At 45.8% G+C, this 27,524-nt stretch overlaps 1 protein-coding gene across 1 annotated transcript in view; it reads left to right on the top strand.

Moving 5' to 3' along the window:
- FARS2 (phenylalanyl-tRNA synthetase 2, mitochondrial) overlaps nucleotides 1–27,524 on the top strand; it is a 1,053,072-nt gene that overhangs the window by 320,640 nt on the left and 704,908 nt on the right. Inside the window, 3 exon segments of the mRNA XM_030208798.1 lie at nucleotides 4,082–4,112; nucleotides 19,311–19,391; nucleotides 19,394–19,444. Of these exon segments, the coding sequence (XP_030064658.1) occupies nucleotides 4,082–4,112; nucleotides 19,311–19,391; nucleotides 19,394–19,444 (163 nt within the window).

A 27,524-nucleotide genomic window follows, 5' to 3' on the forward strand; every position in this document is an offset into this window, starting at 1 on the left:
CATCACATCAGATTCGAATTTGTACTTTTTACAGCTCACTTTGCTGAGCTTGGGTTCAAAACATGTTGCATCTGCTGTAACTTGACTGTGAGGTTTATAACAAAACAGGATTTCATGGTCCTGCTGGACTGTTGCCCTATTAAGATTGTACGCAACTAATTCTACCTTTAAATTTAGTTACAAGAAATGTTTGTCTAATGAAATATTAAATGTGTTTAATTCTTAGGTACTAAGAAACCTTCTCGGACTTTTCCCGTGCATGCGTCCATCCAAGAGCTTATTTCAGCTCAATGGTCTGACCCTGATGGTCCCTTGAAGGTGGCCAGGGCTATGTGCCCTCTGAGTGAAAGTCAGTCGGCCTTCTTTGGGATGCCTAAAGTGGACGCGTTAGTCACGGCTGTGACTAAAAAGACTACTCTCCCGGTGGAGGGAGGGGTCGCTTTGAAAGATATGCAGGACTGGCAGCTGGAATCCGCTCTGAAGCGGTCCTTTGAAATCTCGGGCCTTTCCTTACGGGTGGCTATTTGCAGTTCCTATGCAGCCCGGGCCTGCCTTTCCTGGTTGCAGCGGAGGTTGAGCAGCCCGCCGATGGAGCGGGTTCCCTCGCTGAGGTCAGCCTGAGTATGGAGTCTGCACTGTCTTTTTTGGCTGATGCTCTTTATGATCTGGTCAGAGCTTTGGCTAAGCAAATGTCTGTGGCGGTTGCTGCCCGCCGCCTTCTTATGGCTCCGGCATTGGGCGGCTGACATGGCCTCTAACACAGGCTGGTGAGGTTACCATTTCGGGGCCTTCTTTTATTTGGGGAGGATTTGGAGAAGATTGTTAAGGACCTAGAGGACTCTAGTCCCAATGGTTGCCTGAGGATAGGCCAAGGCCTTCTTCCAAAAGTCCTTCTTTTCCTCCTCTACCATGGCCACGTTTTCGCGAAAGTTCGCAGGTATCGCCCGGGTGCTCTGCGGGGTTTGGTCAACGTAGCCATTTCCAGCAGAGGAACTCCTTTCATTCGGATAAACGCGCTGTGGCGTCCGGGCAACACCCAGGAGTTCAGGGGCGTCCTCCACAAAGATGGGGCGCCGGTCCACTCGGTGGTTCCCGCAGTAGGGGGTCGTCTCTCCTTCTTTCTCGAGGAGTGGACCAAGATTACTTCGGATCGGTTGGTCCTGGACCTGATCAAGAGAAGGCACCGATTAGAATTCACTAGCCCTGGTGATAGACGCGTTTTTGGAGTCCCGATGCGGCACTACTGTCAAGCGGGTATCGGTAGAACGAGACCTTGCAGGTGTTGCTGAGGTGGGAGCGTGGTTCCAGTTCCTCCCGCCGAATGCGACTGCGGTCGCTACTCCATCTATTTTGTGGTGCCTCGAAAAGGCGGGTCATTCAGACCTCTCCTCGCTTACGCAGAGTCTACGAGGCCTTAGGAGTGCGACACGTCCGCATGGAAACCCTGCGCTCCATCATTGCAGCGGTACAGCCAGGAGAGTTTCTCATGTCTCTGGACCTCAAGGAAGCGTATTGCATATTTCCCATCTGGCTGCCACTTCAGCGGTTTCTCCGGTTTGCGGTATTGAGCCAACATTTCCAGTTTTTGCGCCTTGCCTTACAGTCTGGCAAACTGCCCCTTGGACTTTTTCCAAGGTGATTGTAGTGGTGGCTGCCTTTCTCAGGCGAGAGGGTATCAGAGTTCACCCTTATCTCCACGACTGGCTCATCAGAGTGGTTTCGGCAGACAAAAGCCGATTTGCCACAGCCAAAGTTGTTACAGTTCTTCAGACTCTGGGCTGGGTAGTCGATATGCCCAAAAGTCACCTAATCCCTCTGTCTCTCGAGTATTTGGGATCCGGTTCGACACGGCTTCAGGGTTCGTTTTTCTTCCCGACAACAGGCGTCTCAAGCTTCAGAATCAGGTCCGCCTGCTCCTGCGGTTCAGCTCCTGGGTTCGATGACGGCCACCATAGAGGTGGTCCCTTGGGTGAGAGCTCACATGAGGTTGCTGCAGCTTGCTCTGCTTCAGCAATGGTCTCTGATTTTCCAGGATTACCAACGCAGTCTAAGGTGGCTTCCTGCGGCCCAGCACAGTATGGATGCGGCAGGGGATGCCACTGGCTCTTCCGTTTTGGTGTCTGGTGATAACGGATGCCAGCCTTTCGGGCTGGGGACGCTATGCTCAGGGTCTGTGGTCCACTGCGGAAGCTGGATTGTCCATCAATCGCTTGGAACTGAGAGCGATATTCCAGGCTATTCTGGTCTTCATGTCCGAGTTCTGTCAGACAACACGACAGCAGTGGCCTACATCAGTCGTCAGGGCGGTACTCAGTGCTGGACTCTGGCTGCGGAGGCGTCTCAGATCTGCGACTGGGCTGAGTGCCACCTAGTGCTGCTGTCCACGACTCACATAGCCGGTCAGAGCAACGTACACCCGATTTCCTCAGCAGACATCAAATCGACCCGGGGAATGGGAACTGGCGGAATAAGTTTTTCTTCAGATTTGTGCCAAATGGGGGACTCCAGACCTGGACCTCATGGCGTCAAACGTAAACGCCGAAGTCCCTCGCTTTTTCAGCAGAAGGAGAGATCTTCACTCGGCAGGATTGGATGCCCTGGCTCAACCTTGGCCCTCGGGCCTCCTGTATGTGTTCCCTCCTTGGCCCTTGATAGGGCGAGTGATTCACCTGCACCGAGGATTGGTGATTCTCATCGCCCCGGATTGGCCAAGGTGTCCGTGGTATGCGGATCTCCGGCGGATGCTGGTGGACGCTCCTCTTCCTTTGCCTCGGGTTCCGAACTTGTTAGTTCAGGGTCCGGTGACTATGGAAGATCCTTGCCGCTTTGGTCTTACGGCCTGGCTCTTGAGAGGGCGCAATTGAGGGACAAGGGCTATTCTAATAAGGTTATTGCCACGCTCTTGCGGGCTTGCACGCGGCCTACCTCTGTGACTTATGCTCGGATCTGGCGCACTTTTGAGGCGTGGTGTACTCCAAAGGCTATCTCGCCGACTCTGGCGACAGTCTCGCTTTTGCTGGACTTTTTGCAGGACGGGCTACAAAAGGGCCTGGCCTACAATTCCCTTCGAGTTCAAGTGGCAGCGTTGGCCTGCTTCCGGAGGAAAGTCTCCGGCTTGTCCCTTGCTGCTCATCCGGATATTGTTTTTATTATAAAGTGTAGAGGGGAGGAGCTGAAATGGTAGGGGGTGGGAGAAAGTCACCTCTACTAATGTCCAGCTGATTTGGGAGGGATTCGAATTCCACCAAAGTGGAATTCTCATAAGGTGCCATATTCCCTGCAGGACCTGGATGTCCCTCTGACTGTTTAAGCTCAACTGGGTGACCTGCTCTTCAACTGAGCTCAGGAGTTACTTCACTAGACCAATCTTCTATGTACAGAATACACATCATCATATGCTGGAGACAGAGAATACTGGTGAACTAGTGCTTCACAGAATCTTTTATGTGGCTCACAGCTCTCGGGTCTCTGTCACCATATTCTGGCTGTGAGTTATAACTCATACATTTTGACTGGTCTGGTGGGATGAAAAGGAAGCATTTTTACATTGCATCAGAAAGACTGGATTGTCCACATCTAGCAATGATAATTACAGTAACTCTCAAATTTCTATTAAACAAAACTGGCTTTTGTAGTTCTGTCAAGTTTTCAGGATTTTTGTTTGGTGGGTTACTTTATAATCAGTTTGGAGGATGCTAAAAAAATGATCTCGGGCACACCTGTGTTCATCACTGTTTTGGTTTTGCTAAAGCTGAAGGAGGTTGCAAGTTCCTGTTAAAGCTATACATCAGCCTAGGCCACCCCTTGTGTGGATTTTTCCAACTCTTTCAATTTCTGAAAAGACATCCAATTGAGGTTTAATCATATCTTGGGTTTCAGCAGGTATGATTAATTTGCATAGATATGTATTTCTTAATGGAAGTCACTTGTCACTCTGAGAGATGCACACTTCAAGTTCCTGTAATTACTCTTCTGCACCTCTTCCCTTTTACCGGAGCTACATCCTCTGATGTACTGTTTCTTACTGCTGAGCTCTGGCCTATTGATTTCACAGCCTTTCATTAATTGATGGGAAATAGAGTTAGACCCGTTTAGTTTAAGGAGACACAAAGGTGGCATTATGTGACTGGAGCATGCCTGCACACACCAGAACTGAGCCTGTCTACAACCCTTCTCTGTCATATACAGAGGGCAGTTTGCATAACTGGGTGCCAGATTTAGGCGCCTAGATGAAGCATGCTGAGCTTGAATTCCGTAATGGCATTTGAGTACCAAGATTCCATTATAAATACTAGTGTAAATCGGCAGTGTGCGCCCATTTATACCTTTGTCAATAGCAGGTATAAACATGTGCACTTTAGCATGTAAGTAGGAACCCTGCTTATGTAAGTAGGAACCCTGCTTATGATCTGCCCAGTTGTACACCCCTTTGCATATGCACACCAAGCAAATTGCATGTATTAGTTATAGAATATTGCTAGGCACAGACATAGCACTTAAGCATTTAAGAGTACACACACCTTCATAAGTGCTAGTATTCTATCATTTTAGCACACAAATGATGAATATAGGTGTCAAGTTATAGAATGAGGGGGCTGCTGAGCAGCCCGGCCTCTTACTGTTCACTCCTGATCTTAAGTGCTCACAATTAGTCACACTTCACTCACTCTTTGATATTTCACAGTCAGTTGCAGCTTTTTGACCCTTTTGTCAGGGCTTGCTGCTAATACAGATTTTGTTTGCTAGTTATTCGGTGGCAAGTTGACACCAGCTATGGGAAGACGTCATTGCAAAACAAGATTTATTTATTTATTTATTTAGTAGGATTTATTTACCGCCTTTTTGAAGGAATTCGCTCAAGGCGGTATACAGTAAGCATAGATCAAACATGAGCTTATCTTGTCTTCCTCTCTTCAATAGTTCCCTTTTCCCTATGTGTCCTATCTGTCTGTCCTACCCTTTTCCCTAATTTTTCCTGTCTGTCCTGATTTACTGTCTATCTGTCCTGATTTAGATTGTAAGCTCTTTTGAGCAGGGACTGTCTTTTCTTCATGTTCAATTGTAAAGCTCTGCGTACATCTAGTAGCGCTGTAGAAATGATTTGTAGTAGTAGTAGCTATAGGCAATTACAGCAATAAAAATATTCAAATAACAATACAAAGTATGGCATGGTATACCACTTGCGACATCAGCACAATACGTAATAGAACATTATAATTGATAGTGAAGGATAAGGCAAAGTTGTAACATATAGATGGGTAAGAAAGTAGGAAGAGTTAGAAAGTAAGGTGATTGATTTGAAGAAAGTTGCACATAAGGTCAGAGAGATGGTTAAGTATTATCTCAGATAGGGTAGGAGTGGATTAACTGTTGCGCTGCAGTATGTGCAGCAAGTCACTCCTTGTGTGAATGAGACTAACAATTAGTTACTTCTTCCATTAAAGGCTTGGTTGAAGAGCCAAGCTTTCACCTGCTTCCTGAAGTAGAGATAGTCTTGTGTTAAGCGGAGCCTTTCAGGCAATGCATTCCAGTGTGGGGGCCTCTCCGGAGAAGGGTTGCTTGCGGGTATCACATCGTGTAATGTCATTTGGAGAGGGTGTAGTTAGTGAAAGTCCTTGAGAGGACCTTAGTGTCCTTGGCGGTGTGTGGAGGATCATCCTATTTTTCAGATATTCAGGGCCATTTCCATTCAGGGCCTTGAAGATCAGACACAGAGTTTTAAATTTAGCCCTGTATTGTACTGGTAGCAAATGAAATTTTTGCAGAAATGGTGTGTGGTCACATCGCTTGCAACCAGTGCAAGTGCCGGTTGTTGAAAACAGCGAGCCGGCTCTAGCTCTGCTCCCTCCCTCCGGATCCGGTCCCTCACCGCCTCACCGACCGCTTGTTCTTCAAATTTTTCGGGGCAGGCAGTCTTGCCTGCCCGCTTCCAGCGCTGACTGTCCCCCGCTGCTGGTTCGCGCTTTAAAAATGGCCCCCGAGACTTCCAGAGGCTGCCTCGTGAGACTTCTGCTGAAGTCTTGGCGGCCATTTTGAAGCATGAATCGGCAGGGGGCAGTCAGCGCTGGAAGCGGGCAGGTAAGACTGCCTGCCCCGAAGAATTCGAAGAACAAGCGGTCGGTGAGGGACCAGATCGGGAGGGAGGGAGGAGAATTCGCCAAACAATCAGGAGGGGGTGGCAGGGGGGAAAGGGAGTCGCTGCTGGTCATAGGTGGATGGAGGGCAGGGGAGAGGAGGGTCACTGCTGGACATGGGTGGATGGAGGACAGGGGAAAGAAGGGTCACTGCTGGACATGGGTGCATGGGGGAGAGGAGGGAGAGAGAAGAAATGCTGGACATGGATGGAGGGGAGAGAAGAGTGAGGAAGGAGATGAGATGAGGGAAAAGGAAGAGAGGAGAAAAAATGCACGTGGATGAAGAAAATAGGCAGAAGCTGAGGACCAGAATGAAGAAGAAAGGGGGAAAGGAAAGAAATAAATGGAAAGGAAGCCCTGGAAATGGAGTTAAGAGGACAGATAGCAGCAGAATCGGATACTGGGCCAGCATGATCAGAAAAAACAGTCACCAGACAACAAAGGTAGAAAAAAAATCATTTTATTTTCATTATAGTGTTTGGAATATGTTCACTTTGAGAATCAGGTGCTCAACATTAAAAGTTTATATTTATTTACAGCATTTTATCGCACATTAAACATGAATTAGATTGGAACCTGGGATCATTTAATTTTTTTTCCTGGAGGAATGCATTGCCACACCCCCCAGGCCTCTCCCCGGCCATAGCCAGCTCTGCAATTTGGGGGGGGGGGGGGGCGCAGAGGGGGACCAGGGAGATAGCCTGTTAAACATTTACCAGCACACCACTGCTTGCAACCTTCTATGAGACTTGCTGCTGCATTCGGAATCAACTGGAGTTGGTGCACGCCCTTTGTAGTCAGATCATTGTGTAGTGCATTGCAGTAATCCAGTGTGTGTATGGTGTGTATTCCAGATCAGAGGAATCTCTTTATTGCAGAGCTGTATAGTGACGGCAGCTGCTATGATGATTCTGATTTCAGATAATGTAGTTGCCTACCATTATTTTCTGAAAAGCTCATCCTTTATGCTGATTGTGCTTCAGTTTGAGCAGGTTTGTTGTACTGAAGCCTTTGACTCTTAATCTGCATCAGTACCAGAAGTTACTGGCCATATCCACCTGGTCTTGTTGACACCAGTCTTCTTCCTCTACAAAACTTACTCAGCCTTGATTCTTGCCACCAGATTTAGGAAAGGAGACTTCAAAAGTGTGAGCTGCTGATTTGGGTAGCATATCTTTGTGACTCGACTGTACCTCAGCCTTCCATTATACTCCACTTAGACTTTATAGGCTTATTTTTGCATCATTAGCTTTTCAGGTAAATGCCATAAAAGCACAAGAGTGGTATCATAAATTCTTTACCCTTGCTACCATTTAGATTGTGCCTGTTGAGTGTAAACTGAATTAGCTAGTATTCCATTAAATTATGTAAGAGATTCAGAAGAGATTTTTTTTAGAGTCCTGTACAAACAAATCCATGAATCTGCTGATTAGACCCTGTGTCTGCAGAGTTTTAAGTATAATTCCACTGGAATTTTTAGTTAATTGCTTGCACGACTTGTATTCCACCAGTGTCACTATGCTCATATTGGCCCTCTCTTCTGAAGTCACTTCATTGGCTCCCTATCTGTTTCCTCATACAATTCAAATTCCCTTATTGACTTACAAGACCATTCACTCTGCATCTCCTCAGTACCTCTTCACATCCCTCCCTACACTCCTCCTCGGGAACTCCGTTCATCGGGTAAATCTGTCTTATCTGTACCCTTCTCCTACACTGCCAACTCCAGACTCCGTTCCTTTTATCTTGCTTAACCATATGCTTGAAATAGACTTCCTGAATCAGTAGTCAAGCTCCAGCTCAGCCGTCTTCAAATCTAATCTAAAAGACCATCTTTTTGAGGATGCTTTTAACTCCTAACCCCTATTCAGTTGTTCAGTACCCATGTCTGTTTTATCATTCCCGCCTGAAGTAATTTCCTTATCCCTTATCTATCCTGTTTGTTGTGATTAGGTTGTAAGCTCTGTCAAGCAGGGACTGTCTCTTACATGTTCAGTGTACAGCACTGTGTATGTCTAGTAGCGCTATAGAAATGATAAGTAGTAGTAGTAGCTTGGAAGTTTCAATCCTTTTTGAAGTATATAAAGAACCAGAAAGCAGTCCAGCAAAGGAATGAATTCTATCCTGTTTTTCTACTGAGTTCACATTTAGGGTAATCCTCCTGTTGGGTTAGTTTCCTCTCAGTCAACCGCTCCCTGTTGTATGTCTCCAGAGCTCTTTGCACTGGGTTATGCACCCCTAGTGCAAAGAGCTGTGGAAACTATAGTAAAAAAAAAAAAAAAAAGAGACCTGAAAGAGTTGAGAGAGATGGAGAAGTTTATGGGAAAGACCTTCAGGGACAACAAAAATTGATGCCATCTCCACTGGCAGTTTCCTCTTTTCTCCAACTGAAGAGCCCTAGCCACTTTAGCCTTCCTCTTAGGGAAGTTGACCCATCCCCTTTATCATTTTCATCACCCTTCTCTGCCTTTTCTAATTCCACTATATCTTTTTTGAAATTTGGTGACCAGAATTGCACACAATATTCAAGGTGTGATCACACCATGGAATGATACAAAGGCATTATAACATCTTTATTTTGTTTCCATTCCTTTTAAAATACCTAACATTCTATTTGCTTTGTTAGCCGCTGGCACACACTGAGTAGATGGTTTCAACAATATTGTAACCAGGTTCCCCTTCCAGGTGGGAGCCGGGGTTGACCCTGCTTAGCTTTCACTGGCTTCCGTTGCTTTCCTAGCCAGCCGCTGCACTTTCACTTACTCTCCCTCTCCACCTTGCCAGCTGCTGAGAAAATCAGTCCCACTCCAGCAGAAAGAGCAATCCAAGTTCTTATGTTACAGATGTCAGCCTTGTCTAAACCCTCCAACTATCAGCAAACTTTAATCCATTTTCAATTACAGGCTTTTGTTTTAAATTCCTCCCCAAACCTCCAGCCACACTATCTTCACCGCAGATAGTTTTGGAGATTTAGCTGGAACCACCTCCTCTCTCACCTCCTACAGTTTTAAGTTCCCCCAAAATGCACATGCCTTTCTGTCTTAAAACCCTTCCCCCCTTTCACCGCACTACCTCTTGGGAACAGCCATATGGTAGCAAGTTGTGCTTTCCAGTTGCTCCCCCACTGCTTTGCTCCCAGCTTCCCCCAACTCCACAACCGGGGCAATGCTGAGGCCACAAAAGCTCTCACCCTGTCTGCACGGGTTAGAGCCAAACCACCCACTCCATACATTCCCCTTACCTTCTCCTTCTACCTCTGCTTTTCCACTCCATCTATCTCCTCCCCAAGCTCCACCAGCTGTTCCCCATCTCCAGGATCAGACCTCATCTCCCAATCAGTCATTCCCCCCTCCCCCTCCTGAGAGTTCAGCTGACCCTGCACTGGCTTCTGGGGAGTGTAGTTTTTCTCCTGCTTTACAGCTTTCCTGGCAGTTTGATCCCTAGAGGGCGCCTGCTCTCCTAGCTGGGCTGAATGACCGGGGATGATGCGGCTGAAAGAACCACTATCCCCTCTCCCTCGTACCAGCCTCCAGAGTGCTCACAATATTCAACTATCCTGCTTATTTTCGAAGGAGAAGGCCGGCCATCTTCCGACACAAATCGGGAGATGGCGGCCATCTCCTAAACCCGGCCAAATCGGTATAATCGAAAGCCGATTTTGGCCAGCATCAACTGCTTTCCATCGCAGAGCCGGCCAAACTTCAAGGGGGCGTGTCGGCAGGGTACAGAAGGCGGGACGGGGGGTGATTACGAGATGGCCGGCTTCGCCCAATAATGGAAAAGAGAAAGCCAGCCCTGACGAGCATTGGCTGACTTCACTTGGTCCCTTTTTGTTCATGACCAAGCCTCAAAAAGGTGCCCAAAATGACCAGATGACCACTGGAGGGAATCGGGGATGACCTCCCCTTACTCCCCCCATTGGTCACTAACCCCCTCCCAGCCTAAAAAAAAAATTAAAAAACATTTTTTTGCCAGCCTCTATGCCAGCCTCAAATGTACCCAGGTCCATGACAGCAGTATGCAGGTCCCTGGAGCAGTTTTTAGTGGGTGCAGTGCACTTCAGGCAGGTGGACCCTGGCCCATCCCCCCCTACCTGTTACACTTGTGGTGGTAAATGTGGCCCTCCAAACCCCCCCCCCAAAAAACCCACTGTACCCACATGTAGGTGCCCCTTCATCCCTAAGGGCTATGGTAGTGGTGTACAGTTGTGGGGAGTGGGATTTGGGGGGCTCAGCGACAAGGTAAGTGAGGTATGCACCTGGGAGCAATTTTGAAGTCCAGTGCCCCCAGGGTGCCCGGTTGGTGTCCTGGCATGTCAGGGGGACCAGTGCACTAGGAATGCTGGCTCCTTCCACGACCAAATGCCTTGGATTTGGCCGGGTTGAAATGGCCGCCATTAGTTTCCATTATCGCTGAAAACCAATGCCGGCCATCTCTAAAGCCAGCCCAAATGTTGAGATTTGGCCGACTGCAACCGTATTATCGAAACAAAAGATGGCCGCCCATCTTGTTTTGATAATACGGTCGGGACGCCGCTTTATGGGGCTCGCTTGAAGATGGCCGCCCCCATTCGATTATGCCACTGACACCTAGATCCCTTTCTGGTCGGGTCTCCTAGTGTGGAACCCTTCATTATGTAGCAATCGTTCGGTTTCCTTTTCCCACATTCATCACATCATCTGCTATTTGGATGCCCTGTCTCCCAGTTTTGTAAGGTCTACTTTAAACTTATGCAGCTCCAGCTGTTACACTCCTTCGTTTATTAAGATCATTTTAGAGTTATTGTCCAACTGATTTTTAGCACTTCTGGATTATGGTGATTCTTTATATTTAGGTTCAGCAGCGAAGGATATTGCTAAGCTCAGCGGTTCAAAACTCTGCAGTGAGATTGATCTTTCACAGGTTCAAGTTTGATCATGTTTCTCCCTGCTTGCCATGTTTCATTGGCTACCTGTTCAGTCAAGGATTTGTTTTGTATATGTCTGGTTTGAAACTTCTGTTTGGTATTTAACCTTTGGAAAGCTTTAAATACTAATTTATTTTCCAGAAATTATTGAGGATATTGTTCTTGAAACTTCTGATTTTGTTGTGTAATTTGTTACTGTGAATTCCCGATGACTGTTATCAATGTTGTTTTTGTTTATCTTACTTTGAATCTTGTACGAGAGAGCTGGTGGGTTATAAATCCTATATAAGATAGTAGAAAATCACCTGGAGCTGATGGTATTCATCTTAGTGTTCTGAAGGAATCATTTATTTATTTATTCATGTATTTATATGGCACATACTTGTAGCTAACACTTTTGTTTTTGGCTCATACGTGTGTGTGACATACTCCCCCCCCCCCATGTGTGCCACAGGTTTCCCATGTATAAAATTTGCATGCAGTTAATTTCTTGCATGCCATGGTATTACGCTTGTGGTAGAAGCCATGTGCTCAGACATCTGTGCGGGCTTTACTGCAAATCTTTCTACACTGGCCCCTGGTTTGTAAGGATGACAACAAGCAGAAATGTAGACTTTGACTGGAGAAAGGAATGGGTGGGAGGGCAACGGAAAAGTACATACATATGTTTGTGTTTGAAAATCTGCATAAATGTGCAGATATAGAAAGATATAAAAAAAATGTCTCTTACTGCTAATGTATGCTGGGATGGCGAAAGTCAGCAGCAACAGAGAATAAGAAGTTGAAGGTCAGATTAAGGGACTCCCAGGTTAGAAGAGATTGATGAAGAGACAGGAACATGGGGCCTGATATTCAAGCGAGGTATACCTTTGCCAGTAGATAGCAAATAGATAACCAACTTATCCTTGTATTTTGAGCTTTTACTTGGTTAACATCTGTCTACTAGTTTTAACCATATAAGGAATAGGCCAGAATTGGGGAGAGGTGATTCGCAGCCAGCAGATGCATTTAGGGACAATTCTGTAAACTAGCACCTAGAGGACACACCACTTAATGCATTAAAGGCACCAGTAATTATAGTTGTTCGCTTATGTACATTAGGCACTATTCTATAAGGTAGTGTTTAAGTGCCATAACATCTAAAAACAAGGGGGGTGTACATGTAGGGGGTACATTTTAGTTTTGTACATAGTTTATAGAATAGTATATACACTTCATGCATTACTTGACATGCCAACTTAATTCTGCCATTGACAGGACATAAAAGGGCCTGCCTTAACATGGACATGTCAATGCCAACATTACGCTTGTGTTCTATAATAGAATCTTGGAGCCAAGGTTCTATTATAGAATTGGCACTAAGCACATGGCATTCGGGCGCCTAAACTGAGGCACCAATTTATAGAACTGCCTCATTAGGCTTTAATTCTGTAACAGTGCACTTATATTTAGGCACAAAAGTAGGTGCCTACATCTTTATAGAATATACGTGCATATAATTTAGGTGCGAGCTTCCTAAATTATATAAATCCCCAACAATTAATTGTCTGTTACTGAACAATAGCTACAAAAAAAAATCTAAACAAAATGACTAAAACAATTCACATGCTAAATTCATTACAGTACTAGTCATTCAAAAAAATCTTTAAAAGATACGTTTTTAATTTTTTTCCTAAAGGAAAGATAGGAAGGATCCCACCTTGGCTCCAATGGTAATTCATTCCAGATAGAAATGAAAAGTATGAAAAGATGCCTTCCAATTTTTTATATCTTAGACCTTAGGGGAAGTAACAGTAGAGATAAGCTATGCCTAGAATGGCATGGAAAAATGGAAGAAGACTGCTCAAGGACATCAACCACATAGCATGATGTCAATCCGCGAAAAGTCCTATAAACTAAGCACATGGTTTTAAATGTAATTCTGGCTTGAATAGGAAGCCAATGGTTCCATGATGGCCGTCAGCACTTAGAAACGTAGAGGACCTCACAATTTACGATATACAATATGCCGAAAAGACGAGGAAGGGCTGTAGCTCGAGTTTCCCTGCCGCCTTCCCCATTACCTGTTGGTCCAATGGACCCTTTTGTGAGGACCCCAGGACAGAGTTGTGAGATCGAAAGCGGACCCCTGATAGGTGCCGGTGCTATGGAGGAATTATCGACGTCCTCGGGGCATGAAGTTACACTGAGCCCCGATCAGAGAACTCTGCCCCTGCAGCCGCTGTTGACTAGTTCTCTCCAAAGGATCGATGGGGCCTCTCGCCACGGAGTGGAGAGGAGATGCCCATGAGTGAAGCTCAAAGACAACTTGAGAGGAGACACGGGGACAGTTGGAGCCCCCCAAGGTGAGCAGTCCTGTAATGTCTACGGGGCAATGAGGAATGGAATCTGTGAAGAAACCGGAGTATATGGTGATTACTCCTCTTAGATTGTTGGAGAAGCTGGCAGAGGTAACCCTTGATTCTTTGTGGGATTTAATCTCCCAATCGATACAAACTTTTTCTCAACAAACTAATTTTATATTTGAGAAAGTTACAGGGATTGAACAAAGGATGGTAAAAACTGAATTAGATATAAGTCTTCAATTGAAAGAGGAGAAATTATGGAGAAAAATATCGGGGAAATTTACAAGTTGCAATGTTAAAGGATATAGCTATTTTGAGAAGACGGAAACCTATGATAATTACATGAGGAACAATAATCTTAGATTATAAACTTTCCAAAGGTTAAAATGGTGAAGCCAATAGATATGTTAAAGAAATACCTTCAAGAATATTAGAAATCCCTGAAGCAAGTTTGCCTCCTTTTACTCAAGTGTATTACATACCACAAAGGAATCGGCTCAACAAGAGCAAAAAGATTTCCTAGATATGACTGCCCTCCTAGAAACTTTCAAAACTGAATTAGCTAATGCGGCAACTTTGGTAGCTACAGTAGCTTTAACGCCTGACAAGCAATGGCTTTTTCGATATTTTTTAGGAACAGGGATAAATTATTCTTGGGCCTAAAAATAAAATTGTTTCCTGATGTTTAGAAAGAGACCCAGAGAAGGCGGAAACAATTTTTATTGTTAAACCTGCCATTCTCCAACTGGGAGGAGTATTTCATTTAAAATTTCCCTGTAAATGTATCATACGATACAATTCAGTAAAATACGTTTTATGGATCCTTCACATTTGACATCATTCATTTCCTCCAAAAGAGCTGAAGGAGTTTAATTAAAAAAAAATTTCTGTTCTGTCTAGGTGCTGATTAGTTTTGCAAATTGTTCTTTTTTCCTTTAATTCCTCTTAAATTTTTGATTTTCTTGGAACTCAAATTTATATGGACTTGAGTGTTAGTACCTATTATATTACTAGTAAAAGAGGCCCATTTCGTAGAGAAATGAAACAGATGCTAGCAAGGTTCCACGCCCCCATCCCTACCTCCCTCTCTCTCCTTCGAGTTCCAGGCCCCCCTCCCCTTTGAGTTGCAGGACCCCCAGCCCCCCTCCCCTTTGAGTTGCAGAACCCCAGCCTCCCTCCCCTCCGAGTGCAAGCACGATCTGTCCTCCGGCAGCCCCTCGCCTTCCAGTGGTGCCGGCTGTAATTTAAAAATTGTTACCTCGGGGTCCAGCGTCCGCAGTGAAGGCGAGTGGCGCTTCAGCCTGCCTTCCCATCTGTCTCAGCTCTGCCTCTGGTCCCGCCCTCATTTTCTGTTTCCGGAAGGGCGGGACCAGAGGCAGAGCTGAGACAGATGGGAAGCAGGCTGAAGCGACCGTTTCACCTTCACTGCGGACGCTGGCACCCCGAGGTAAGAATTTTTAAAATTACAGCCAGCACACAGGGAAGTCGAGGGCTGCCGCAGGGCAGGTCGCGCTTGCAGTCGAAGGGGAGAGAGAGAGGGAGGGAGGCGGCGGGGGCGTGGATCTCAGAGCCGAGGGGGGGCGTGGAACTCGGAGGGAGGGAGGGGGATCCTGCAACTCGAAGGGGAGGGGGCCTGTAACTCGGACATGAGGAGAGCAAGGGAGGGAGGTAGGGGGGGCATGGAACTCGGAGGGGGGGGGCTGGAACTCGGAGGATAGGGGGGAGGAGGAGGAGATGGGGGCCTTGAACTTGGAGGGAGGACGGGGGAGGGAGGGGGCGATAGTGTACTCACCTCGAATGTTCTGTGGCTGGCTGGTGCTGGCTTCCCTTCCCTCTCACTTCCCATTGGTCCGCCCTCTGATGTCATCGCCAGGGTGGACCAGTGTGAAGTGTGTTACGAACCCAGGCATCCAGGCGGAGGTGCAAATTATTATAGGATATTATCCAGCTCATTTTAGAAAGTGATTGCCGGCCATCTTCCGACACAAATCGGGAGGTGGCCGGCGATCTCGCAAAAGCGGCCAAATCGGTATAATCAAAAGCCGCTATTTTGACACCATCGCCAATTTCCCGTCGCAGAGCTGGCGAAAGTTCAAGGGGGCATGTTGGCAGTGACGCGAAGGCGGGACATGGACGGGCATGGGCAGGGTTACGAAATGGCCGGGGTTACGAAATGGCCGGCTTTAGCCCCTAATGGGAAAAAAAAACCTAGCAATGAAGAGCATTTGGTCCCTTTTTTTTTCAGGTCCAAGCTTCAAAAAGGTGGCCGACCTGAACCACATGACCACCGGAAGGATCGGGGATGACTCCCCGTACTCCCCCACCTGGTCACCAACCCCCTCCCAGCATAAAAAACAGGTTACAAACATACTTTTTTGCCAGCCTCAAATGCCGTACCCACCTCCATGACAGCAGAATGTGTTCTGTCCTCCGACAGCCTTTGCCTGCTTGTGATGTGGCTCTGGGGTGAGTGTGGCACCTTTTCTGTTATTTGCACTGCAGAGTCACATCAGCAATGCATTGTGGTGGGTATAGGTATTGGTAGTTGGTAGGCTCTGCTTTTCCCCCTGCTTACTGGGTCAGAGTTGTGCCCCGTTTTGTTTACTGTTGTAGTCCATGCGGTAGTAGTGGCCATTTTTGTAAGGCAGTTTTAGATCCCTTTCCTGTGTACCCACGTCATGAGAACGTAGTTCTTACCTTGAATGTTGCTGAAAGAGGGCATTGTACACCATTGTGCCAGCCATTGGAGCCGACTCTGTGGGTGCTTGAGCACCCCCAATATTGAGAAAATTCCTTGTATGTGTCCAAGGAGGAGTTATTTTCATTGGGCTTAGCACCCCCAATAATTTTGAAAAGTTGGCTCCTATGGTGCCAGCTCTGACCTACTGCTATCTTAGTACCAGGGGACTCTTTGCCAGTGGGGCACAACCTCTGATCTGCAGTTAACTGTGAGTAAATGTGGTTATTTCAAGAAAGGACTTTTTCAGAGAGATTAGTCTTCAGGTAGTTGCTGGAACTGCTGTGCAAAGTTATACAGCAGCAATAAGTCCTAGAGGCTGCATGCAGGTCCCTGGAGCAGTTTTAGTGGGTGCAGTAAATTTGTGGGTAGTGGGTTTTTTTTTTTGGGGGGGGGGTTGGGGGCTCAGCTCCCAAAGAAAGGGAGCTATGCACGTGGGAGCTTTTCTGAAGTCCACCGCAGTGACCCCTAGGGAGCCCGGTTGGTGTCCTGGCATGTCAGGGGGGCCAGTGTACTAAAAATGCTGGCTCCTCCCACGGCCAAATACCTTGAATTTGGCCGGGGTTTGAGATGGCCGACGTAACTTTCTATTATCGCTAAAAAACGAAGCCAGCCATCTCAAACCCTGGCCAAATTCAAGGCATTTGGCTGGCCGGAACCGTATTATCAAAACAAAAGATGGCCGGCCATCTTTTTCGAAAATACGGGTCTGGCCAGCTGTTTGCTGCGCTGCAAAAATACATCGCCAGCCATGTATTTCGCCGGCGCCATTCGATTATTCCCCTCCACGTTACTTAATAATTTGATGTATATAACACTTTTCTGGTTTTAAGTGTATAACCTTGAATATGATTTAAAATGTGAATATTAAAAAGAAAAAAAAAAGGAATCCAATGATGATTGCATAATAAAGGAGACACTCTTTCGTACTTTGTACATTCAGAGATCATTCTAGCTGATATATTTTGTAATAATTGTAGTTTAGTTAATAGTTTTTTAGAAAAACCTGTATAAATGCAATAGTCTATATGAAAAAGTACGATGGCCTGAACCACTAGAGCAAAATGCTCTCTGTAGAAAGATGAATTAAGTCTTTATTTAACTTTAAAGAACATCTTCTTTTATCTGAGGATCAAAAAATCAAGTGGAATCCAATTACAATCCCTACAACTCGAGACTTCTGTACACTTTAGTATACAGGAGTCAAAGCCTCTTAAACTGTTTGAAATTCCTCTCTTTAGGGTGTAGTTACTAATATAGGCAACTGTTAAGACTAGGGCTGCATTTCAATGAAAATTTTTAATTGCAATCAATCAGGTGGTATTTTTTTTAATCGCAGTTAATTGTATGATTAAAGGGGAAGTTATCATGCTGCATTAGGGCTTTAAGTACCGTTATTTGCCCCTTAATACAACTTAAACAGCCCTAATGCAGCTTGCCTTTATTTACCACGGAGATATTTTAGTTGCTGCAAGTTATGTAATAATGAGATGCAAAACATGCTGGCAGAGCAAGGTCTCCCTGACTCAACCCCCCCCCCCCCTTCACAAGGTCCAAGCCCCTCTCCCCAACCCCTCACTTCCAAGATAATCCTCAGTCCCTCAAAGGGCTACCTTTTTAGCATTGGTTGTCAGAAGGGGGTCTCTTTGGGCAGAAACAATGCCCAGTTGCTCCTACCCAGTCCTGTGCAGACCACAAAATGGCACCCCTAGCAGTAGTCTTGCATGACTACTGCTAGTGCTGATATTTCTGTACAAGGAAACATGACCCCTAGCGGTAGTTACACCATTTTGTGGCCAGTGCTGGACTGGGCAGGAGCAACTGGACATCATTTCTACCCGAAGACCCCACTGGACCACCAATGCTGAAAAGGTAAACTATGAAGGAATCAAAGGTTATCTTGGAAGTGGGGGTGGCTAGTGCTTGAGCCGAGGGGGGAGAGAAACCCTGCTGTGCCATGGGAACATTGGGCTGCAGCTTCACAGCTCAGTGCTTCTAGGCTGTTAGAATAATGCCACTTGAGAGGTGGCTCACAAGCAGCATTATTCTTTTCATAGAATTCAGCAACCTTGGGACTGAGATACCCCGCAGGAAATCAAGGTGTGGTAAAAGGCAACGTTTTACATCACCTTGATAACAAGCCCCGACTAAAGGACCAATATCTCCATCCCTCCTGCCTCCAGGTCCAACATCTTCCCTTCTCTCCTCCCTCTCTCTTCCTATCCACAATTCCTAGATCCATTTTCTCTCTCTTCCGCCCCCCAGGGTCCAGCATCTGTCCCTGTCATTTTCTTTTCAGTTGTCTAGCATCTCTCCCTGCTTCCCTTCCACCTCTTTCTTACCTCCCTCACTTCCTCTCCTCCACTCACCTGGTTCAACATCTCTCCATCCCTCCCCTGGTGCAAGGTGTTAAAAGTGTGAATCAGTCTGAAAAATACAACAGGGGATGGAAGCATACACCTACTCAGTGGCGTTCCTAGGCTGGCTGACACCCGGGCGGATTGCCGATGCACCCCCCCCTGGGTGCAGTGCGACCCCCCCGGGGTGCATTTTTACCTGCTGGGGGGGGGCACCGCGCCTGTCGGCTCCGAGTCCGCTCGTTCCCTGCTGCTCCCTCTGCCCCAGAACAGGAAGTAACGTGTTCCGCGCAGAGAGAGCAGCAGGGAGGGAACGAGCGGACTCAGCCAACAGGTGCGTGGCACCCCCCCAGCGGCGTGCACCCGGGGCGGACCGCCCCCACTGCCCCTCCCCCTTGGTACGCCACTGCACCTACTCCATGATGCTAGAAAAGATGGCAGTAAGCTACAAAGGTACTATTATAGTTCACTCACATCCTTATTGACCAAAAGAAATACCTTAAGAATAGAAAACAGTGTGATGAGTTGGGCTTATCTTTGTATGCAGACTTGGTCATTAAGGTCCTGCAGTTTTATTTTGTATCATTATACTGTGTTAGTAACTAAATCTCATTGCATAAAATGGGACCTGTGGTAAACTCTCACAAGTTAGTAGTAGAATAGTACTTGTTAATTAGAAGCATATGATAGTAACTATGCCCCTTAGTGTCTGTTTTCTTCCAAAGAAACTAAATTATCAGTGGAGTGTAATGATCCTCTTTTAAAACTTGAGAATATTCAGTGACGAAATTTTTCTTCCCTGTTTAGTTATTCGGAGATGCACAATTGAAGAAAACTATCAACTGTTTGAACAAAGCCATCGCACATCTCACAAGCAGGAATCCCACACAATGGAGGCAGTGAAACTGGTAGAGTCAATTTGAAGCAGACACTTACAAAACTCATCAGTCATCTGTTCGGTGAGGGTAGGTATATTAAGGAATCATTCAAAAATGGCCATCTGGTGGCTCTGTGGCCTTCACCTCAGTCTTTTGTGTATACAGATGATGAGTTATACTTGGTGTCTTAAGTCATTGGGAATCTTTATGCCGACTCTTCTTGTAATCAAGAAGAAGCGTGCCTTGCTCTGTCCCTCAAACTGGTGCAAGGTGTCAAATGTCTGAATCAATCTGAAAAATACAAGAGAGGAAAACACTGAGTTCACGGCTAGATAAGGTGGCAGAAAGCTACAAAAGTGCTGTTATGGTTCACTCACATCCTTATTAGTGTCCAAGAGAAAAACCTCAAGAATAGAAAACAGTGTGATAAGTTGGGCTTATCTTTCTTTACAGCTTGGTCATTAAGGTCCCACAGTTTTATTGTTTATCACTGTCATTATACTGTGTTAATGGCTTTGATATTTCATGTGTTGTTTACTTTGTGCAACTCAATACAATTTCAGGTGAAGAAAAGAAAACAGTGTGATACAGCTGTAGCCAAGCCTGGAGGATACATAGGGAGAGGCATAACTAGCACACAAAAAGGAGCTGTGTGCCTCTGTGGAGGTTGTTGTTGAGGTCTCACCTGGCTGTGTATCTTTCAGATGAACGGGGAGATAGTGAGCCATTTAATACCTGAAAGATACTATTACTTAAGAAACAGCAAATGTTGTGAAAGAGAAGTGTTAGATGGCTGGAATCACCTTCTGGATGAAGTGATGGAGATTTAAAAAAAGGCTACAGAATTTAGACAGTATGGTATAGAAACCGAAGGACCGATGCAGAAAGCATTAGTATGGGTTTTACTGGTCAAGTGGTGCAGAAGGGTTTCAGCAACGTTGTTAACTCATGTGGAAACTATTACCACACACTGTATTAAAATGCATAGTAATGTGGTCATATAATTCTGCAGCCATACAATAAAAAAAAAGTTTTGATGTGCGTTATGCACAGTAAATGTTTTGTCAGGTCCAGGGCAACTTAGAAGGGTTGGTTGAGAAGAGGTGAGAGTCTAAGGTCGGTCTTCCAACCTGACCTGACCACCATACCTGGATTGCTTTCTATAACGGTCCCTGGTAGTCTAATGCCCCCAAACCTGATCCCCGTCCCCCAATATTTTTTAAAAAACTTGCCCTGTTAGTTTACTGGCTCCCCTTCCCTATCTACCCCCACTTCCATACAATTCCCTGGTGTCTTGTGGTACCCACTCCTCCCACCTGACCTGACTTAATTAAAGAAATATCTCCCTGGTATCTAGTGGGACCCCATCACCGCCATGGCCCCTTGCTAGTACCGAGGACCGTGCCTGGTGTATCCTACAAACGTCAAGGGTCACTCACTTGATATTATCTCTTATAAATTTTCCACCAACCCAAAACTTCATTATATCCGACATTGATTGTCTCCACACCATGGTGTGATCATTACAAAGCATCCTTCACCTTGCAATGGCGTAAAAAGGGTCAGTCCAAATCATATCACCCTATAACGTTCCTCACCAGAGGACGGATCGACTATGATAGTTTCTGGAAACATATCTACGCGAATAACGGTCAAACACAGCCTAACTCAGACCTCTTCCCTACAATTTGGGACAAAAGATGCAAAATGATTTTGGACGAAATTGCACCACTACGCTCCATGACTTCACGCAAACGTAACCCATCGCCGTGGTTCAACGACTTATTGAAGACCTAAATCACAAACCTGGAAACTGGAAAAAGCATGGAGCAAATCTAAGATAATTTCACCGTTAATATATGGAAACGAGCACAAAGGAACTACAAATACACCATAATACGTACCAAAAGAGCCTATTATACTCAAAAATATTACAATAATTGGCACAATATAAAAAAAAACAATTTCAACTTATAAAAAAACCTCTTAAACACAGAAACAGTGACAAATCACCTTCAAATCGACCTTTGGCTGACCAGTTAGCGTAATACTTCAGTGACAAAATCATCAATCTTCACAAATCGATCTCTCAAGATAATTTCACTGTTGACATCTTTCTGACGAACTGGACCCTGTATTAGATGAAGTACTGGTAGACCGATCTTGGACTAATTTTACCCTCCTTATCACCGAAGAAGTCACTAAAACCATCACTAAACTCTCCAGGTCACACTGCCATCTTGACCCATGTCCCAACTACCTTTTGAAAGATGCCCCAACTTGCTTTATCTCAGATCTCACCACCCACTTAAACTTCCTGTTTCAACGAGGCTCCTTCCCCACCAAACATAGCAATATATTACCAACACCTATTCCAAAAAACCCAAAGAAACTAGCAAACGACATTACCAATTACTGCCTAATTGCCTCCATCCCTCTAATCCACTAAACTGATGGAAAACAGAGTGACCTCACAACTCAATGAATATATTGAGAAATTCTCCACCCTTCATGAGTCGCAGTCGGGCTTCCGTTCTGCCCATAGCACAGAAACTGTCCTTCTTACCTTAATATCCAAATTCAAACAAGAAATAGCAACTGGAAACAGTATCTTCCTTTTACAACTTTGACTTATCCAGCGCTTTTGACATGGTTGACCATTCTATCCTTACTAAACTTTTGGACAAACTTGGGATTGGTGGCAATATTATCAATTGGATAAAAAAACTTCATTACCACAAGATCCTACCAAGTCAAAGGGACCACAAATTTATCAACCCCTTGGTCAGCAGAATGCGGGGTACACAGGGATCTCCACATTTTCACGATACTCTTTAACATTATGATGATTCCCTTGGCCAGGTTACAAACCAGACACGGCCTTAATCCCTTCATATATGCTGATGATGTCACCATATTTATCCCCTTTAAATCCAATTTATCAGAAATCTCCGATAAAATTACTACTGGTATGACCACCCTAACCTCCTGGGCTAATGCTTTTAAAATGAAATTAAATAAAGAAAAAACACAGTGCCTAGTCCTTTCTTCTCAGTACTCCCCCACTCCTCCGACTACTCTCAGCACTCCTGATATTAAACTTTCGTATCCAACAGCCTAAAGATCCTTGGAGTAACGATAGATAGCTATTTATCTTTCGATAACCACGCTAAGTCCATCATAAAAAAATGTTCAATATGATGTGGGATATTGAAATGAGTGAAATCATATCTTCCCTTGGACACTTTCCGGAACCTGGTACAATCTACAGTTATTACCCATGTAGACTATTGCAAACAGTGTTTTTTTTTATGATGTAAGATCCAAGTCCTGAAGAGACTTCAGACTGCCCAGAACACGGCAGCAGACTTGTCTTGGCAAGTCAAGATTGAAACGTGCATCACCTCTTCGAGAGGACGCTACTTGGCTCCCCATCAAAGAAAGAATTGGGTTCTATACAATGGTTCATAAGATCATTTACGGAGAATCCCCTGGCTACATGAATGACTTGGTCGACCTCCCAATCAGAAACAGATCAATGTCCTCACGTACTTACCTCAACTTCCACCTTCCCAATTTAAGAGGAATTAAATACAAAACCTACTATGCATCCAGTTTCTCCTTTCTGGGCAGCCAGCTTTGGAATGCTCTGCCAAGATTATTCCGAACAATTAACGACTATTTACCCTTCAGGAAAATGTTGAAGACACACCTCTTCAAACAAGCTTACCATAATGACCAACATAAGCTTATCAGCCCACCCATATAACTTTGCTCTAACACTGTTACTGAGTTCGACACAGATTATACCTTAGACCCCCTTTCCATACTTATACTCATCCCCTAGTTTTTTCTTCCCCATCTCTCCTATACCATATCCCTCCCAATCCCTTCCCATACCCAATTCATTTATTCTAAACTTCACTATTATTATGTTTTTCTCAGCTTGTAATATTTCTCCTTACAAGACTCTGTAATTCTAGTTACTATGTAAGCCGCATTGAACCTGCTATGTGTGGGAAAGCGCGGGCTACAAATGTAATAAATAAATAAATGCACTATGCAGGGCCAGATGCTGCAAGTTTTCAAGATGGCACCAGAGGCAGGAGCGAGTGGGCATCATTCCTGCCTCATTTAAGAAGGGTCTGGCGAGACCTGGGCAAAGGGTGATAGGGTGAGGGGTCGAATTGGGGGTGGGTACCAATAGACACTAGGGAATATTTTGGTAGGGAGGGAAGGGGGGTCATTAGACTATCTGGAAGATTTCTTTTAAACATTGGGAGGGGATGAGGGTGGTTGGGCCAGGCGGGATGGAGTGAGATGGGGTGAGGTGGGAGAGTATGATTGTGGGACTCCTGCAACTGATACAGACCACTGAACTTTTTTCTTTTCCTTTTTTTTTTTTTTTAAACATGTTACCCTTCCTGTCAATGTCTGAGCCAGTGACCACGCAGGCACTGACAGGAAGAGTGACATTTAGCAATGAGCTATGGATTACTGCCACATTTTTAATGCGGCAGGAATTTGAATGCTCATTGCTTATAGTGTACTGCGGTATTTTTGGAGCTGTAATTTTGCAGTGGTGTATCTTCTCTACCACCAGTCTTTCTGCATTGGCCCCAGAGAGTCCATAATGGTAAAAGGATGCAAATGAAGCAAATTGCAACAATGTGTGTAAATCCTAAATGAAGTTGCAAGAACATAGTAACATAGTAGATGACGGCAGAAAAAGACCTTTTTGTGTATATTTTACCTTGATTTGTAACTTTTTCAGGGCACAGTGCCCAGCACTATCCCCGCCTCCCACCACCGGCTCTGGCACAGATCGTACAAGTCTGCCCAGCACTATCCCCGCCTCCCAACCACCAGCTCTGCCACCCAATCTCAGCTAAGCTCTTGAGGATCCATTTCTTCTGAACAAGATTTCTTTATGTTTATCCCAAGCATGTTTGAATTCCGTTACCGTTTTCCTCTCCACCACCTCCCGCGGGAGGGCATTCCAAGCATCCACCACTCTCTCCGTGAAAAAATACTTCCTGACATTTTTTTTTTTAATTTATAGAAGAGTCTGCCCCCCTTCAAACTCTTTTCATGCCCTCTAGTTCTACCGCCTTCCCATCTCTGGAAAAGGTTCGTTTGCGAATTAATACCTTTCAAATATTTGAACGTCTGTATCATATCACCCTTGTTTCTTCTTTCCTCCAGGGTATACATGTTCAGGTCAGCAAGTATCTCCTCATACGTCTTGTAACGCAAATCCCATACCATCCTCGTAGCTTTTCTTTGCACTGCTTCAATTCTTTTTACATCCTTAGCAAGATACGGCCTCCAAAACTGAACACAATACTCCAGGTGGGGCCTCACCAACAATTTGTACAGGGGCATTAACACCTCTTTTCTTCTGCTGGTCACTCCCCTCTCTACACAGCCTAGCAACCTTCTACTTACGGCCACTGCCTTGTCACACTGTTTCGTTGCCTTCAGATCCTCAGATACTATCACCCCAAGATCCCTCTCCCCGTCGGTACCTATCAGACTCTCACCACCTAACACATACGTGGATTTCTACTCCCTAAGTGCATCACTTTGCATTTCTTTGCATTGAATTTTAATTGCCAAGTCTTAGACCAATCTTCTAGCTTTCGCAGATCATTTTTCATGTTTTCTACTCCCTCCCGGGTGTCCACTCTGTTACAAATCTTAGTATCATCCGCAAAAGGCAAACTTTACCTTCTAACCCTTCGGCAATGTCACTCACAAATATATTGAACAGAATCGGCCCCAGCACCAATCCCTGAGGCACTCCACTAGTCACCTTTCCCTCTGAGCAAATTCCATTCACCACCACCCTCTGGCGTCTGTCCGTCAACCAGTTCCTTATCCAGTTCACCACTTCGGGGCCTATCTTCAGCCCGTCAAGTTTATTTAAGAGCCTCCTGTGGGAACCGTGTCAAAAGCTTTGCTGAAATCTAGGTAGATTACGTCTATAGCACATCCCTGATTTAATTCTCCAGTCACACAGTCAAAGAATTCAATGAGATTCGTTTGGCACGATTTCCCTTTAGTAAAACCATGTTGTTTCGGATCTTGCAACTTATTTGCTTCCAGGAAATTCACTATCCTTTTCTTGAGTATCACTTCCATTACTTTTCCAATAATCGAAGTGAGGCTTACTGGCCTGTAGTTTCCAGCTTCTTCCCTATCACCACTTTTATGAAGAGGGACCTCATCCGCCGTTCTCCAATCCCACGGAATCTCTTCCATTTCCAATGATTTATTAAACAAATCTTTAAGAGGACCCGCCAGAACCTCTCTGAGCTCTTTTAATATCCTGGGTTGGATCCCGTCTGGTCCCACAGCTTTGTTCACCTTTAGCTTTTCAAGTTGTTTATACACACACTCTTCCGTGAACGGTGCTATATCTATTCCATTTTCATTTGCACTTTTGCCAGTCCATCGCAGTCCTTCTCCAGGATTTTCTTCTGTAAAAACAGAACAAAAGTATCTATTTAGCAAATTTGCTTTTTCTTCATCGCTATCTACATAGCGGTTCGCAGCATCTTTCAGTCTCACAATTCCCTTTTTAGTCTTCCTCCTTTCACTAATATACCTGAAGAAATTTTTGTCACCCCTCCTTACATTTCTAGCCATTTGTTCTTCCGCTTGCGCTTTCGCCAGGTTACTTCCTGTTCCGGGGCAGAGGGAGCATGAAAACGAAGAGACGGCAGGCGCGCGGCACCCCCCCCCCCCCCCAGTGGCGTGCACCCGGGGGGGTGTTTGCTGGGGGATCAGGGTTTTTTCACCGGGGGCGGGGCATCGCGCTGTTCCGGGGGGGGGGGGGGGCGCTGCACCCGGGGGGGCGGGGCGCATCGGTGATCCGCCCTGGGTGTCAGCCCCCGTAGGAACGCCACTGGAGCCAGGTCTCCGAGATTGCAACAACGTCTAAGTCTGCCTCCAACATCAGGGCTTTGAAGGTCATGAACTTTATTGCTTAGACTGCGAGCATTTGCTGTAACTTATCTCTAGAACTGCATTGAGATGCCCAGAACCACAGCTTTAAGGCAGGGGTAATCAGAAAATAGTCTTATCTGTGAGCTCCAAATTCCTTCCAGCTCTTCTGCAGAGACAAAACCTCCTGGAGAGAAGCCACGCCTCTGCTTTACAAATGCCTTACAACCAAAAGCAAGTGGGGCAGGGGCTCCACACCAGGGGCGTATTTGACGTCGCAGCACGTTGTACGTGCAGGACGTCAACGTGCTGCGACGTCAAACTCCGTCCAACTGGAAGGATGCATTGCAGGTTTAACAGAACGAGGATGAAGAAGTTAAAGACCTCGGCTGGGCTGGCGGGGGTTGGGGTCCCCCGCCAGCTGAAGTAATATTTTAAAAAACCGGCAGGAGCGGATCTCGGGGGGTAGTTGACCGCGGTAGGCGGGGAAAGGGTTGGCGGTAGGCGGGGAGGGTTAACGATGGTGGGGGGGGGGAGGGATGGCGGCCGGTGGGGGGTTATAATGTGCCCCCTCACTCTAGCCCCTGCCCTCCCTACCGCCGAACCTCAGATACGCCCCTGCTCCACACACTATGAAAGCAGAAAAAAAGAACTGATACCTATTTTAAAGCACTTGTTAAATCCAGTTCTCAGATTAACAGCTATCAAATACAAATACTACTACTGCCAATAAGCAGTTTTAAAATTTGTTACTTAGATTGCAGATATCAATTAGAAATAGGAAACACAGATTATAAGATCACAAGTTTAGCTGAGCAGATAAAAAAACAGGGGGGGGGGGTTCCTCCTTTCTCCGAGGACAAGCAGGCTGCTTGTTCTCACGACTGGGTGACGTCCGCGGCAGCCCCCACCAACCGGAAAGAAGCTTCGCGGGACGGTCGGCACGCAGGGCACGCCCACCGCGCATGCGCGGCCGTCTTCCCGCCCGTGCGCGACCGCTCCCGCCAGTTCCTTTTTTTCCGCGCCTGGAGAGAGTCGTGTTTTGCGCTCTCTCTGTTCAGCCGCCGGATCGTTCGATCGCGTTTACGCTGATCGTATTTTTTCTACTTTGTTTATCGGTTTAGTTACCGCCCGGTTTCCTTTAAAAAAAAAAAAAAAAAAAAGAAACCCTGCGCGTGTGGTACACGCGCTCCCTTTTTTCCCTCGCTTCCAGCGGGGA

This window comes from Microcaecilia unicolor, chromosome 1 (genome assembly GCF_901765095.1).
Source record: "Microcaecilia unicolor chromosome 1, aMicUni1.1, whole genome shotgun sequence".
NCBI classification, from domain to species: Eukaryota; Metazoa; Chordata; class Amphibia; order Gymnophiona; family Siphonopidae; genus Microcaecilia; species Microcaecilia unicolor.